The 17405-nt window shown below is 39.3% G+C and overlaps 2 protein-coding genes across 2 annotated transcripts; both read left to right on the top strand.

Moving 5' to 3' along the window:
* Positions 1-362: 362 nt before the first annotated feature.
* skor1b (SKI family transcriptional corepressor 1b) lies at positions 363-6551 on the top strand. Its single transcript, XM_026366259.1, has 8 exons — positions 363-424; positions 885-2617; positions 2952-3045; positions 3143-3247; positions 3365-3424; positions 3946-4020; positions 6001-6075; positions 6454-6551. Exons 2-8 carry the CDS (start codon positions 902-904, stop codon positions 6549-6551), a joined length of 2223 nt encoding a protein of 740 aa, XP_026222044.1. The 5' UTR covers positions 363-424; positions 885-901.
* A 1656-nt stretch (positions 6552-8207) lies between these two features.
* Positions 8208-16354, top strand: pias1b (protein inhibitor of activated STAT, 1b). The gene is made up of 14 exons (XM_026365611.1): positions 8208-8239; positions 9999-10431; positions 10609-10693; positions 10872-10919; positions 11798-11888; positions 11979-12113; positions 12196-12301; positions 13267-13340; positions 13618-13778; positions 14187-14320; positions 14405-14582; positions 14697-14836; positions 15129-15166; positions 15315-16354. Exons 1-14 carry the CDS (start codon positions 8216-8218, stop codon positions 15645-15647), a joined length of 1980 nt encoding a protein of 659 aa, XP_026221396.1. The 5' UTR covers positions 8208-8215; the 3' UTR covers positions 15648-16354.
* Positions 16355-17405: the final 1051 nt, after the last annotated feature.

The following is a 17405-nucleotide window of genomic DNA, read 5'->3' on the forward strand; positions in this document are numbered from 1 at the left end:
CCTATGCGCAGACCTGCAGGTTGACATAAGACCCAAAATTCAAACCACCTTCATTGGTCGTGAATCCACAGCTAATACAGACTGCCTGTGTGAGTGGGAGTGCCTTTCCCTAAGTTTTGCCGTCACTTGATTGTTGTCAGTGTCGTAGAGGGGGCTGTGCTTCAGTCTGTCTGCCATGTGGACATTGCTGCTGCTGCTGCTGCTGCTGCTGCTAGCGCAACACAAACTACCGGCGCACACCGACAGCGGAGCAGTGAGAGAGGAGGACACCGAGCAGGAGGGAGGCGGTGCTGCACGGACAGCTGAGTCCCACTCCCAAAGCAAACATCTTTACCTCCTCCGACACAGGCTTCTTATCTCTCCGACATTCACTTGATCACAGCTTTCGTGTTCAGGACGGAGCGGAGCTGCGCGAGCTTTGAAGGTAAGTTTTCAGAAACAGACAAACACACGAGAAGACGCGTCGTGTTTTAGGCCGAATTATTATTTAGACTCAGTGTTTTCACGCGTTGTGGAAATGAACACAATGAACTATTTAGAATTTACAGCTGCAGGTAAAGTGTGTCAACAGGAAAAACGACAGGTTGCAGGCAAATAAATGAGTTAAAGTGCAGTTTGTGGCTGGAATTTATCATTTGACAATCAACATTATGTCACAACCATATTTCTCAACAAGGGTCTCTTTTTATTTTACTAATAAATCAAGTCAGCGCTGAGACAGTTTTGTTCAGAGACCTGCAGACCTGTCATTTCTTTTGCCCTCGTTTCTACCAGATTAGACACACACTAAAACGTCGTATTAAATACTATTTATAAATCTCAGCTTGAGGCTGTGAATACTTGGACAAAAACTCACATGCCCATGTCAAACGTCATCTCTGCAGCCTCCAGGCCTCCAAGGATGGACTCCATACCTGCGGGACGAGACTCCAGCTCTTCACCAAGCTCCAAACAAGAACTTTCATACCCGAGCACCAACCTGAAGCCCAACCAGGTCGGAGAGACGGTGCTGTACGGAATACCTATTGTGTCTTTAGTGATAGATGGCCAGGAGAGACTCTGCCTTGCACAGATATCTAACACCCTTCTGAAGAATTACAGCTATAACGAGATACACAACCGGCGTGTGGCGTTGGGGATCACCTGCGTCCAGTGCACCCCTGTCCAGCTGGAGATCCTGCGGAGAGCCGGGGCGATGCCAATCTCCTCCAGGCGCTGCGGGATGATCACTAAACGTGAGGCCGAGAGACTTTGTAAATCATTTCTAGGAGTTCACTCTCTTCCTAAACTTCCGGAAAATTTTTCCTTCGATGTATCCCACGAGTGCGCCTGGGGGAGTCGAGGCAGCTTCATCCCGGCACGATACAACAGCTCCAGAGCAAAGTGTATAAAGTGCTCCTACTGCAACATGTATTTTTCTCCAAATAAATTCATATTTCACTCTCATCGCACACCGGAGTCCAAGTACACGCAGCCAGATGCAGCAAATTTTAATTCTTGGAGGCGGCATCTCAAACTGTCAGACAAAAACAGCCTGACAGATGTGTTACACGCTTGGGAAGATGTGAAGGCCATGTTCAACGGTGGCAGTCGGAAGAGGACTCTGCCAGGCAGCGGCTCAGAGTCCGGCTCTCCTTTAAAATCACAAGGATCCCACCGCCCCCAAGGTTCACCCGAGATACCTGCGAAAATACTCAGCTGCGAGGACAACCGCGACGGCATGACGAGCACACGCAGCTACCCAGTCATCCCCGTGCCGAGTAAAGGCTTCGGGATGCTGCAAAAGATCCCACCGCCGCTCTTCCCTCATCCGTACGGGTTCCCAGCGTTCGGCCTGTGCCAGAAGAAGGACGACGGTCTGATAGGAGAGCAGAGTAAAGCGGGCCTCCCAGGCGTGCTGTGGCCTGGTACCAAGGACAGCGCCTATCACTCCTTCCCCATGTTCTGGCCCGCGGCGGGCGCGCTGCCCATGCCTCCGTACCCCCAGACTCAGCACAAACCCCCACAAGAGCTGCTGTGTCCTCCCAGACAGACTGACATGGACATATCAGAGCACAGTGACCGCAGCACCAACACCTCAAAAGACAGCATCGTGGAGAACGACCGGTGCTCCAGCACTCAGTCTGCGCGCAACGAAGACGACAAGTCGGGGGACGAGGCGAGGCCGCTGGAGGGGATGACCCTTGCGCCTCGGAAAATCAGCTACGTCTCCGCGTTCAGACCTGTTATTAAAGATGCTGACTGCATCGCCAAGCTGTACGGCAACAGGGGCGCGTACAACGGCTGTCGCACCGGGTATTTATCACCCGATTTTTTAAGCGAGAGCTCAAGCTACCGGTCCATGTCTCCCTGTGTGGACAGCGAGGGCGAGCCGGACGTGGATGTGGAGACAAACAAAACACCGGAGGAGGAGGTGGACTCCCAGCCTCTGTCCTCCGCGTGTCCTCGGACTCCTCCCGGGTTGGCTCACAGCGTTTCACCAAACGATTCAGACTCCAAGGGCATGCAGGACAGCAGCCTGGTGGATTCCCCCAAAATGAGCCTACACGTGGCCCAGTCCTCTGAAAGAGAACTGCAGAGCAAGCAGTTATCCCACATAGCTGCGTCTTTCACTGAAGTGAGTGACTTATAACCGCAAAACAGGGGGAAATAACACAAGCTGTAACATTTCACTAACGATTCCTGCAAGTGGGGTTGATTCCCTTTGGCCTGTGTGTATTTTTACTCAGATAAATCTGTGTCTTTGTGGGGAAATGTGTGTTTTATGTGTTTTAACAGCAGGATAAAAGAAACAGCATGTCCAAGCATTTAGAAAAAAATCAGCAACATTTTCTTTAAATAAAAATATAAACACTTCAACTTAGAGTTTTATTTTTTATTAATTTGAATTCGTTAGAAGAGATCCATGTCATTTTAAGAGCTCAAAGGAGTGGTGATTCTTTCTTCTGTAGGTTTACACACCGGAGAGGAGTGAGCTGCAACAAAGGAGCAGTCCGTATCACTTCAGACCTGCCAATTACCAGACTGGAGTACTTACAGCACACGGTTAGACACATTTTCTGCTTGTGTTAAAACATTTAGCTGTTAAAAAAAAAAAAAAAAAAAAAGGAGGAGAAATCACATCGATTTATTTTCTCTTAAGACGAGAGTCCGAGTAAAGAGGAGCCGTCTTCTACCGTGGAGGAGATCGAAACGAAATCTTTTAATGAACAAAGCAACGAGGAGAACCAGAGAGAGCAGGACGACGGTAAGTTACACCGAGGTCAGCCAGTGGGATCAGCTCTGTATTAAGACGCACTGGGCCAACTTTATTATTTTTTTTTTTTACACATAGAAGAATATAATTTATTTTCTGTGCATTCAGGCGAGGACGCGCCAGCAAGAGCTCTGCCATCACAGAGAGACATAGAAAGTCTGGCAAAAGGTAAGACGGCGTCTTACAGCCTCTTAATAATAATAATATTAGTTACAGTACATTTGTAGCTTACTTTATAATCATTCATTTACATTTACACCCACCTATGTTATTTTATATAATAACGCCAAATGTTAAAAATAAAATCATAAGCCTGCAGATTTAACCTTTTTCATATTATAATAAACGCACCTCACTCTTCTTCCACTTTCAAGGCCTTGGGGCCAAACCCTTAAAACCCCCACAGTGTTTCTGTGTTGGAGCCACTTTTTAATTAAATGTCCAGACTTAAAACAAAAGCAAATGAGAAATTGCCTTCACTGATTAGTTTTTTTTTTTTTTTTTTTTCTAGTTTTGGCTTCAGGTAGAATTTGTACCACAAAATAAAATAACCTTCTTTTACTGCAGGCCCAGACCAGCTGTGTAAATGATTATCACTGTCATTAAAAATAGAAAACTGTCCTAGGAGAAGGCTGATACAAAAACCTGCACTTCCTCTTCAAACAACCTCCATTCTTGTCTCTTTTTAGAGGAACTACAGAAGCAGCTGCTAGAGCAAGTTGAGCTGAGGAAAAAGCTGGAACGTGAATTTCAAAACTTGAAAGGTAAGATAAATTCTGCACCATGCTTTCTCCACTATGTTGGCTTTTATCACAGTGGCAGTGATTTCGCTGACAGAGGCTCAGAAGTCTTACTGGTGCATGCAAGTGTTCCTCTTATCGTGAGTCAGACTAAAACACGCTGCTTGCCATGTCACAATCAAATCTAAATCTGTGTTAAAGGGCAGCACTCTTCCAAAAATGCTAAGTGGTTCAGGGACACAGTCCCGTGATGAGAGATGTTTTCAAAAACCCTTTTAGTACTTATTTTAGAGGATTATGACTTTAACCTTCTCTTTAAGTGCTTAGAAAATAGTTCTCTGCAGCACAGACAGTGGAGTATCACATATTTCATTTATAGAAACACTCATACAGTGAGTACAAAGGTTCTGGTTTAAATATATATAAACAAAGAAATCTGTAAAAAGCTTAAAGTGAAAAAATGTCATTTTTTACACTGTTATATTATAGCTGAGGAGAACACCACTTCAGTGAAATTAAAATGTATTAGAATTTATATTCAGCTGTTTGAATGGCAACACATTCAAAGATGTTACATACAATATTAGATATTTAAAACATCTGGATATATTTAGGTTACACAGTCTACAGGACACAAACTAAAACCTCTAAACTGGTCTCGTAAAGTTCCTGTGTTCATGCTCAGAAGAACTTAGTGACTACACAGGACTGAATCAACTGTAAAACATCCCTCACAATTTCATTTTTACTGTATTTTTTACTGAGAATACTGCCTCCTTCACAAAGCAATTAAATACTTCTCAATGACTCAACTCTTTTCACACAGTGGTTTGGTAGAAGGGTAGCAGAGAATCACATAGTAAATGTTTTATCAGATCAGCGGAAAAAGTCAATAAATATCCAAAAGATTTCCCAGTTGATACAGAGACAGTAAAAATCTCAGATCCCCAATATGTTGTGGGTAAATAAACATAAATACTCTGCATGAATAATAGTTTCTGGTCATTTTACAATTGAAAATATTCATATTATGAGCTGTTGTTTATTCTTTTTTGTTTTTTAAATGTCATTTTTTTTTAAACATTTGTGATTTAATTCAAAATTATTAAATTAATGCTAAATGTATTGCTATATTTTTAGGTTCTGTAATATAATCTACATTACAAGAAATGTATTCAGCATTTCAGACTCTTGGTTCTGGACGTTTCCTAAAAATATAATTTCAATCAAAACATTAGTTTCCAGTGATGCATCTTTGAAAAACTTGTGTGGTGGCCTTTTTATTAATTTGATTAAAAGCATAAGCACAGGCACATCAGAGCACATCTGGTTTATCTCAGATGTTAGATTGTGACACTTTTCTGCAGTGAGTCCACATTTTATCCTACTTGAGGTGTTTTGTGTTTTAAAATCTTTCACTGAGTCTTAACGAATGACATGTTTAATATTTTTTAATTAAGTTTAAATTATAAAAGGAATTAGTGTTTAGTACATTTGCAAACAGTGTTTTTCATTTACACTATAGCCTTTAATTACTTCATCCTACATTTCTGAAAACCAACCATTAGAGTTTTTGTGTTTACACTGAATTAAATTCAAAAATAACAATTCGTAATCTCCAGTATAAAATCTTACTTATATTATATCATACTTATATTAATATATAGGTATTTCTACTCTATGGTCTGACATAGTGTTTTAGCACAAGTAGCTTTGAGATTTGTTCATTAAGTCGGTACCTGGTTTTTGGCTTTGGCTTGAGAACAGCGCCCCCTAGAGGACCACACATCTGCGGCCTAAACAAGAAGCAAGACTTCACTCAGTTCAACTCACTTTATACTTTGTTCACTTTTACATCCACATGAATATTTATAATAAATGTCAGAGCTGCTCACTTGTATGGATTATGAAACATCTTCCGACGAATTCATTAGGTGTGTGTTTTAATAGAGGTTCACCTGCAGAATCACTGACTGACATCTGTCTCTGCAATGTGCCCCTCAGATAATTTTCAGGATCAAATGAAAAGGGAACTTTCCTACAGGGAGGAGATGGTTCAGCAGCTTCACATTGTCCGAGGTGAGAAAAATAAAGCAGAGGGAGCGGAAACAGCAGCGCGGAGACGCGCCTTCAGTCCCCGTGCGGTGGATTTACGCATTTGCTGGAGCATGTGTGGCGAAGTGATTGATGTCGGTCTATATGCTTGAAGTGCCCAAAGTGGATTTATCTGTTGGGTATTATTTAGTGTTTGATTCCTAAAAAAGCTCATTAAAATCACATGCACTAATGTGAGAAACACGTCACACTGAACCAAAGCTCCCCCACTATTTACTTAAGATTTACTAATTATTGTCTCTATATAGGCCACAAGCATAAACCTTGGTAATACCTGCAAACGTATTTAATTTGCACTGACATGCACGAACACCGTTGATGGGTTTATCTCCTTCTTCATAGAAGCTCACGACGCTTTACACCATTTCTCCTGTAAGATGCTGACTCCCCGTCACTGCACCGGATCCTGCTCCTTCAAATCTCCTCTGCTGCCACCTTGAATCACATCACAGAGACAGAGGACCAGAGGACACACATGGACAGCTACTGTCAAACAGCAAAACCCGGAAAAATCCCCAGAGACACTGAGAAATCCAGTCGAAAGGAGGCTCCCTTGTAACTACTTGTACTATTTGAAAATGTGTCTTTCAGCATTTATGTAACCATCTTGCATACGGTGAAATTTGTTTTCCTAAAATGATACCATTGATGATATTTATTATTTGTGGCAAAGTGCAATGACAATGTATGTATCTTGTAATAGTTATAGGTTGTTATTTGGTTTTTTGTTGTCTCTAATAGCAGCTTTTTAGCCAATTCACCGCCCCTTCTCCTCACAGTATTGTGAATTAGCCTACTACTTTTCTCGTGTTCTTTGCAGGCCCCTGTAGCTTAATTTAGAAGTTATGCACTTTAAACGAGTGATCGAATTAAAAATAAAATGGCCTTTGCATTGAAATAGGCTTACAATATAATTATTTGTAGCGGTCAAACCATGCCTATTTGTTTTCTGAAGACTCGGCACAGAAGTTAGTAGGCTAAATTGTGAGTAGCGACATATTCTATTAAAAGTAGCTTATTTGTTCATGTATTTGTTTTCATAGCTAATGAATAAATAATTTTGTTCAAAGAAATGTGGATTCTTGCCCTCAGCAGCCTCAACAGACATAATTCCCCCATGTTCCTTTCTAAATAGTTTATTCGCAAGATATAAACCGCAGCCTGTAGGATAAATGAATCCAGCAGCACTGAGTGTGTGAATGGTTTCATCATATGAGAAGCAAGTAATCAGTGTTGTCTTTGAATTTATCAGTGGATCACTGTGTTGGATTACTGAGGCTGTAGGTTGGTTTGGATTCGCACCAAAAACAGGATGATATCTACGAGACAACGCATCCATTTGCATAATAAATAAATTCAACTCACTGCAATGAAACTGGTAAATGTTTGTCATTTGTACTTTTTTACCATTAAGTAGACGTACTTAAGTAAAATAACAGAAAGTAGAAACACCCACTACAACTAGTAGGATAGTAGCCGGTAGTCCAGTGGCTGCCAGGCCATAATAATAATAATAATAATAATAATAATAATAATGGGAGATTAAAGAAGTGAAACAATCTTTGACTTGTTTTGTGAACTTTCCTTTAGTTTGACCACTTTTAGACTCAAGAAGTTTGGCTACAATTAATTTATAATTTATCTACTAGTTTAGATTGTTTTGTAAACAGTTAACAAGTCAAAAATCGAAAAGGTTGGCAACCACTGGTTTATCAATGTGTTTATTATCATCATCATCTTATCATCTTTTCATATATAGTATAAAAAATACTGACAGGCTACTCAAGAAACAGGAGCCTTCCTCTAATTCTGTAGCTCATTTAAATGTGTGTGGGCTGTCTTGTTACTTCCCACCCCTGTTCAAATCAAATACCCTATCTATTAATAGTTTACCTTAATATTTACCATGTCGAACCCACTTATTACCATGTTTCGGTTTATGTTTGTAGCAGAATAAATCCCGACACATGCTGATGGAGTCCCATGTGTATCTTCGTGTTGTGGCAGCGCCCCCTGCCGCCCGCTGCCAAGAAGCGACACACAATTTTGAATCGACTCTGTCCCTTGAGGATGGCCGATGCGCATGCGTACACAATGTAACAAGATGGCGGAGAGTGCGGAACTCAAGGTAAAGTGAGCCCCTGCATTAGCTTGACAAATATCCCTTTCACACAGTGGAATTTGAATTTCAAATGATGGCGACGTAGCTAATTGACAGTACAGACCCAAGAAATGTTGTTATCAAGGCATATAATAAAAAGACAGCAAAGCAGAGGGGCTCAGACTACGTGTTAGCTGGCTGGCTAGCTTACTAGCATTAGCTTTGTTATTGTTGCCGACGCTCCGTTAGGCTGTCTCTTGTGCGGTTCATCCGCAGATATGGCCAGATGTCACTTTTTAGAAAACATAAAAGCTGTAGCCCTTTAAGAATTTTGAACCCAATGTCACTGTGGTATTAGCTACTCGATATTTTCAGTGGTTCAGTCGGCAGACCCCAGTGTCTGTTAAAAAACGGGCTCTGTCTATTCCCTGGAAGGCAAGCGCAGTTTAGCATCCATTAACGTTAGCGTTATTTCTGACTAGATAATAACCGAAATATAGTCCACATTGTTTGTGTGGTTAACAGAAATGTAACCCCGTTTAAACAGCAATGTTCAAGCACACACGACGAAGTAAATATTATACCATTATGTTTTAAATCAGATTATAGCAACATCACCCATTTTATGCTAAGTAGCTAATTCCACCCAGTGTCTATTCACCTTTTTTTATTTTTGTTGATAATTGCTAATGTTCTAAGAAATAACACTCACAATGTCAACGTAAAACGTTTTCTATTTGATCTGCTCCATTATTAATTGAATCTCTGCACTATTGACACTCCTCCTTTTCCACACGCTGTCATATGAGTTTGATGATTACTATGTAGTAAACACATTTCAGTGTTGTACAGTATAAAATGCTTTTTACATTTGCTTATTAAATAGTTCTTCTGGTAATTGTGTTTAAATGTCCCGCTTATGTATAGTGGTATGCGCAGCTATGACTAGTCAGTCCCTTATTGATGCCTATTGGATTTTCTCATCTGTGCATATAGGCAGATTTGCCTGTTGTAGGTTACCTAGGTTTCATTTTCTGTGTCACCACATTGAAGCTGACACGATTATTCATAAGTGAGGGCACAAGGTTACACTACACAGCAACAATAAGGTCATGGTTAACTGCACAATATGATGTTGCATTTACACTGAATCTGTTTCACAGTGGTGTTGATTCGATTCTGTGGTCATTTTTAGGTGTTTATGTGTTGCAATGCTTGACTGTATTACACAGTTGTAACAAACACTTTCAATTTAAAAGCATTTTATTGTTCTTTAGCACATAAATATGTGCTGACATCTGACAATTATGTTGGAAGGTGCATCTTTCTTTTTAACGGTTTCTTTCATAATGTATAATGCAGTCTAGTACCGTCCCACAAACTATGTCCTAAAATCTGAACAAATGTTTCACTGACAATCTCAAGAAAAATGTATTAAATTCCGCTATTTTATTCATATGCCCTTCTTAGTGTGCATGCCCTGTATGTTTCCTTGCAACATGTGATGACATGAGTATTAAGACAAGTTTGATCCCAATGAGCTGTTTCAGCTGAAACAGCCCATTCACTGCAAGTATGTTACATACAGTATACTTTATGATGAATCTCTTCTCTATTTTAGTTGAAATCTTCCTGCTCCAAGCATATATCATAAAGGAAAATATTATATGTGTGGATGATTTGTAAGCTAGTGAAGGAATTTAATGTTTTAAATTTATTATTATAGTATTATTATTATTTTCTAGGGTATAATAGCCAGTTTTTCCCATTCTTTATTTTCCACCAGCAAATGGTAATGAGCCTTCGAGTTTCGGAGCTCCAGGTGTTGTTGGGTTATGCAGGTCGGAATAAGCACGGTCGCAAACACGAACTTTTGACCAAAGCTCTCCACCTACTCAAGGCTGGTTGCAGTCCTGCAGTGCAGATGAAGATTAAAGAACTCTACAGACGGCGCTTCCCAACCAAAATGGTTTCACCAGTAGACTTAGCTCTGCCTGGTGTTCATTCAGCCTCCAGCCTGCCTGCTGGCCTCGCCCAGCTGGGATTTGACAGCCACGGTTCCCCATCACCTCTGCTACCTGTCTCTTTACTTGGTCCTAAGCATGAGCTGAGCCTGCCTCATCTCCCCACCGTCCTGCACCCTGTTCACCCAGATGTCAAGCTTCAGAGATTGCCATTCTATGACGTGCTGGATGAGCTCATTAAGCCAACCAGCCTCTGTAAGTCTACCACTAGTCTACCACTTACTGCTCAGTTGTGTGATAACACTTCTCTCTTATGTGCATACAAAAGGAACATTGTGTTCTCAGAAATGTGAAGTAAAACCATGTTTAGTAAAAGTTCAAAACGACCACCACTTACTGTCATGTTGTTTCTTCTTTGATTTTTTTTTATAGCCTCAGACAACAGTCAGCGGTTCCAGGAAGCATGTTATGCCTTTGCATTAACCCCACAGCAAGTTCAACAGATAAGCAGCTCCATGTAAGTGAAAAAGCTCTCCGGTGTGCACTTTAGTTTCAGCTATCTAAGAGATGAGAGGGACGAAGAAATAATACTTTGAAAGCAGCATGTTGTTTCGCAGAAATAAACTGAGTTGTTATTAAAAACTATGTTAAACTATTCTAACCAGCCATATCTGACATTGCTTTTAATTCTTTAGGGACATATCTGGAACCAAATGTGACTTTGCTGTTCAAGTCCAATTAAGGTATGTCTGACCTAATTTAGTTCAGAGCATAAAAACCTTCTATTTTAATCAAGACATTTTGCTGTCAAGTGAATAGTGGGTCTGTGTTACCCTGTGTCAGCTTTGAAGCAACTAGCAATTGTCACTTCACTTGTAGCCATCTAGTCTCATTTAGTACTTTTCATTGTAGCGCCTCTCTCTATTCTTAAAACATCTGCATATAGAAACTTTCATGTGGTTTAGTGTGGTTTTGTGAATTAGACATAAAATGTCAAAAACTTAACCTAAATTTTAAGTTATTGATTAGGTTACATTAACACATCATCTTAAATGACAAATATAGGAATCTATGTGAATTACATTCTGAATTGTGGAAGGAGCCATTTGTCTCCCTGATCCACATGCAAGTTTTAATTCAGATCGTTTACTTTCAAACGTATACATTAAAGAATACAAAATACATTAAATAAAATAAAAAAAAATCAAATCAGGACCAATTTGTACTAAACTGGACAATATAGCCAATGTTGCATCCATTTCCACAGGAAAAAAATCTGTAAAGACAAGTCACACATTGTTAGCATTTTTTGCTTGAGAAGGAACATTTAACCACATAAAGAAACTTGACATTTTTCTTAGTTGCAGAATTAACTATTCACTGTATGGATGAATGACATCCTTTAAGAAGTGCTCTCCTATATCATAGATGGAGATGGCTGTACTTGACACAACTGAAATGGTAAAATACGCAAGCAAGCCGACTTTTTGTTTTTAATTTTTTAATTTAATATATTTTTTTTTTTGTGAAAGTGGCAACTTAACAGAAGCAAATTGCTTTTGACATTTAGTTCCACAACACTTGAGCTAATCGTCTGTTTTCTGTTGTCTTCCTTTTTCAGATTTTGTTTATCAGAGACGAGCTGTCCCCAGGAGGATCACTTCCCCCCTAACCTGTGTGTGAAGGTGAACGGCAAACCATGTAATCTCCCAGTGAGTCCAGCATTTTTATCACTACTCTATCATGTCATATTTTCAGTTATTGAGAAACAAAGTTACTGATGTTTGATGTTCTGTCTGCAGGGATATCTTCCTCCCACCAAAAATGGAGTTGAACCAAAAAGGCCCAGTCGCCCTATTAACATAACCTCTCTTGTTCGACTTTCTACCACAGTCCCCAACACAATTGTGGTGTCGTGGACTTCAGAAATTGGGAGGGTAAGAAAGTTCATATCAAAATGTTATCAGTGTTTTGTGAATCAAATGTCTTTTCTAATTACTTTACATCTTCGTTTCTCAGAGTTTTTCTATGGCTGTTTATTTGGTAAGACAGCAGTCGTCTGCAGTGTTGTTGCAAAGACTACGGGCCAAAGGAATTAGGAACCCTGACCACTCAAGAGCTCTGAGTAAGTTTAATTTATTTTGTTGAATAAAGCACAAACTTACTTAGAAGTAGGAAATACCATTAATTAGCATCTTTCATACAGTAACTTGTTGTAGTCACATTTAAAGTCACAAAAATTTTTACTTGGGACCCAAAAAGGGAAAGGGGAAGTCCTGCAGGCCCCTTGGCCCTCAGTTCCTTAAAAATTATTTTTGTATTGGCTATTTTAAGCATTCTCTGAGGCAGATCTATTAAAAGTTTACTTGTACAAGAACATGTGCAAATGTGATTTAAACCAACAGAAAATGGTGCAAACTGATCTAAAAGTGTGCACTGACTGACTGTGTTTTTCAAATGAGTAAATAGTGCACACTTTGGATTCTACACCTTTGCCTTAATAATAAAATAAATATGCCCTAAATACAAGAAAGAGAAAATGCAAATAAATAAATTGAGCATGTGCAATGTGATTTATCAAGCCTGAAAGCGATTTCATTGGCTGTGATTGCATCTGTTATTAATACATTAATGGCAGGTGCAATCTGCTTGCGCACAGATGGCTGCTGTTATTCTGAGGAGAAGAAGGCATTGGAGAAATGAAAGAAATGTGTTGAGAACATGTGTTCTATCTCCCTAATATATTGTCTGTCAAGCAATTCAGTTTTGGAGCTGTTGAGTGAGCTACAGAAACTTCTTGCTTCTGCATTTCCTTGTCTGGATCATTCCACTGTACTGTAGCTGTTGCTACTGGATACAGATTGTATGTGACTGTTGATTTCCCAAGAGCTATAGGAGCAACTGACTTTACACATGTGAAACCTCCAATTTATTTAGGATCTTAGTAAATAGGGCCTTGTGTGTATGAATCAATGATTACTTCTATGATATTTTTTTGTTGTTTTTTTAAATAAACAAATCTGCACATTGTACATTTGAATTAGTCTCTATTCATATTTAATCTTGTTCTTTGCTTGTTCTTTCTTTCAGTCAAAGAAAAATTGACAGCAGATCCAGAGAGTGAGATCGCTACAACCAGTCTACGAGTGTCTCTTCTGTGTCCTGTAAATAAATACCCATTATTCTACTTAATTTATAAAAAGCCTGTGTTATAGCAGTAGTTAAGAAATATACCTAGTAGCCTGCAGGGTACACATAGAACCAGTCAGCTTAAAAGTAGGGCAACCAGAAATTGACGTTTCAAGTTTCTAAGTTGCACAAAGACACTTGAAGAAAGGTGTTGATGACTGTTCAGTTTTCCACCATTTTGTCATAATACTGAGCAGTATTTTATGCCATACTCAGAAGAAGTCTGTCTTGTTTGTCCTTCGTGATTTGAAGCTGGGGAAGATGAGGCTGACAATTGCCTGCAGATCGATGACTTGCTCGCACCTCCAGTGCTTTGATGCTACGCTTTATATCCAAATGAATGAGAAGAAGCCAACCTGGGTGTGTCCAGTTTGTGACAAAAAGGCACCGTATGAACATCTGATTATAGACGGGTGAGCAAAGCACTGTATCATCAAATGAAACAAACTCCATTTGTTTGTAGTTTTGGCCTTAAAGCATTTGATTTGCTGTTTCCATCTGTATAATCCATTATTCTGGTAAGTATCAAGATGGAAAATTAAATAATTGCTGTGTTTTATATGCTTTTTCATAGCATTTAAAGCACTGTGCAATCTCATAAACATTCAGATGTATTGATCTGTTACTTTAAACAGAATTCTTGGGTCATATTTTATCGTTTCATTGGTAGTTTAGCAAAACATCATGCAGTTGTTGGTCTGACTGCCTGTTCAGAAGTTCCAATAATACATATAATATTAATTACTGTAAAAATGTAAAGTCATTGTTGCACCATATCTTCAAATATGGTACTGTATTGAAGTGAGATTCTGTTTTCACAGGTTGTTCATGGAAATCCTTAATAGCTGTTCTGACTGTGATGAAATTCAGTTCAAAGAAGATGGAAGCTGGGCTCCAATGAAGTCCAAAAAGGAGGTGCAGGAGGTGTCTGCTTCATACAACGGTGTAGACAGTGGTAGGCAGCATGCATTTCTGGTTCTTTAATTGTGATTTTCATTGTGATCTGTGAACACAGTGTAACTTAGTTGTGCCACTGTAGATTTGTCTCATACAGAAACACATGAGCACAAACGGGGATCATCTAATAACAACAACAAGAAAGTGGATGTGATAGACCTGACACTGGATAGCTCCTCTGAGGACGAGCTTGATGATGAGCCGCCTCCTAAAAGGGCATGTCCTTCGCTGTCACCTGTCTCCCCACCTGCAAACAAGGGGTAAGTGTTGAAGCTAAAAACAGGAAATGACATCGCCATAAACCAAGATATTTTTGTGCTTAGCTCTATCATGTTCCTTCATTTATCACAAGCCTTATCTGTTTTTCTTCTCAGAGTGCTAAACCTGCACAGCCAATCTTCTCCTGTGGCTAGAGCTCCCAGCATGCCCCCTGTGGAGGCCACCTATATCCCTCCTCCTCCACCACTTATCCAAGACTACCGACACTATTATCACACAACTAGTGACCTGCCAGGTAAACCTGCCTGCAAAGACGGCCTTAGATTTTTTTTTAATCCATCCTAATATAAACACTTGCCCATATGTATGTTGCATAAGTTACTGATCACCTTAATCATTTGTTTTGCCCATAGTGCACTTGTTATAAGCTGCACACACATTTTCATAAACAAGTATACATTCAGTTACGACCACTGACCAAATTAATTATAATCAGATGTTTATTTCATGTTAAATTATTTTATACATGTTATACTACTGAGTGCTGAATGAAGTAAATGGACTAAGTTGTCTTTCTTTTCTTGCAGATCTAAATTTTTTCTCCTTCCTCCAAGGTGACAATCAGGTACGTAAACTAATACACTAGCAGAAGCATATGACACTTGACAAAAATGGCCCCCTATTTGGGGTGTCAAGTGTCAAATGCATCCTACTACAGTATACTTTAAGTCTTGTTGTTAATTAATGGTCATTCTTTTTCTCTCTCTTGTTAGCATTACAATATGGTGATGGCTGCCGCAGCAGCGGCGTCAGTATCCGCTTCAGAGGACCACGACCTGCTCCTTAACCGTTTCCTGCCCTACAGCTCGTCTCAGATGCTGCGGGAGCAGCCGGGCACGCCAGGGAGCAGCTCACTGATAGCCACCAATGGAGGCAGCAACAGTGGCAGCACCAGTAGTTTGGTGTCATCCAGCAGTCTGCGGGACCGCGACAAAGACAGAGACAGGGACAGCCACACCATCTCAGGATTGTCAAGATCCTCGGTGGAAGCTGCAGCAGCGGCTGCTATTTATGGCTCCATATCTGACGTTATCTCTCTTGACTAGATCCACAACGGAACTGAAAGACAAGGGAGACTTTGAGAACAGGAGTTCTTTGTAAATAAGGAAGAAGAAGATGAAAGAATACAGTGCTATGTACAGAGAGGAAAATCTATTTTCAATTTTACTTATCATATGTATATAAACTTAGGACGTTTCTTGTCCGGTAAGTTACTTCAGTTGATATTTTTCTGTGAATACTGAAGACTTTTTCACACCTCTTCATGTGGTCCTTTGATTATATTGTACCTTTTGTACCTGGTTTTTACAGTTTTGTTTCAATATTCCATGTCAATGGCATTATTTTAGTATAATGTGCACAGTACCCAATAAGGTAACACCTTATGACGAACATAATATTCAGATTATAAAGAAAATGGGCATTGTTGTAATATACAAAAGGCGAGTCACAGCAAAACAGAAAAATGTATAACTCTTTCTTTATTTTCTAAATCATTTCTGTCAAAATGTTTTGACAGCAGAAAGATCTGGCCATTTTGCCATCACTGTAGACTTTTCTGCAAGACATTTCATGCTGTGGTCATATTGTTTTAAGGAATTATTTATGATGTAAATTATGTTGGATGTATGCTGTTTTTTTTAAAGAAGCATTCCTTATGCCTCTAGGAACTGTTGCCACTAGAATTGCAAAAGCAAACGCTAGATCCTTCTGTTGTCATAACTCTGAACCCTTCTCTTCCCCCCCCCCCCCCCCCCCCTTAATTCATTAAAATCATATAATATTTATAGTTCAGACTTTACCTCTTTAAGATATTTAAATTGGGAGTAAGTTTTTCAGTGTAATAATGAATGGCACTAGTCAAGCAAACAGCCCTCTGTAATACACATCTAAGATTTAAATTGTCATGTATTTTTGTTTTAAACTGTAGTTTGTTTTGCATATTACATTTAAAATACACACAGAAAACTACAGTGAAGTGTCAACATCAAAACATTTTTGCACCACTTTGAAGACAAGGCTGATTTCTGATCCACTTATAATTCTTTAACTGAAAAGCCTAAAAAGTTTTGTGCTTAAGGGTTAATGACATTTCATGTCTTTATGTTTGATTTTAGCACTTGTTTTTTTTGTTTTGTTTTGTTTTTCTTTTACATAAAGGTTGTGTGGAGCAGTTTCAGTGTAGTTTTCAGCTTTGCACATCCGCAAATTACTTAAGCGCTCATCTGTTTGAGTGCTATGCTGTTCCTTAGTGAAGCCACAGAGTGCATAGCATTTTTGTTGTCTAGTGTGTTTGCAGCAGCCTTTAACTGTGATAGTCTTAGATTGTATCACATCATGCATTTTGGCCCAGAAGTTAAAACCATCAAAGTTATTATGGACGTTTCCCTTCTCCATTAATTTTCTTGACTTGTGCTTACAGTTAGGATTATTTATTATCATATATATTTCAGCATTTGTTTGATTCGTGGCTATGCATTGCTGTCATTGTATGTGATATTTCTTTTGTAATTGTATAATTAATGCTATTTAAAGATGTCATTGTTCTTGCATTGACATGCATTGTAACATTTTCTGTTTCTCTGTCCGTTTTACTATCAGATGATGTCAATAAGTAAATAGAGGCTTTGATCATTTTAAAATGCTACAAGGTCTACTGTACTGTTTGATATTTGTAAGAATTAAACAAATATAAGAAAGTGCAAGAATAGTAAGCTTAAATACTAACACATCGCATGCAACTGTAGGACATCTGCAGAAACTAGATACTGTGAAAGTGTTAAGTGATAACAGAAAGATTATGA

This window comes from Anabas testudineus, chromosome 6 (assembly GCF_900324465.2).
Source record: "Anabas testudineus chromosome 6, fAnaTes1.2, whole genome shotgun sequence".
Classification (NCBI taxonomy): Eukaryota; Metazoa; Chordata; class Actinopteri; order Anabantiformes; family Anabantidae; genus Anabas; species Anabas testudineus.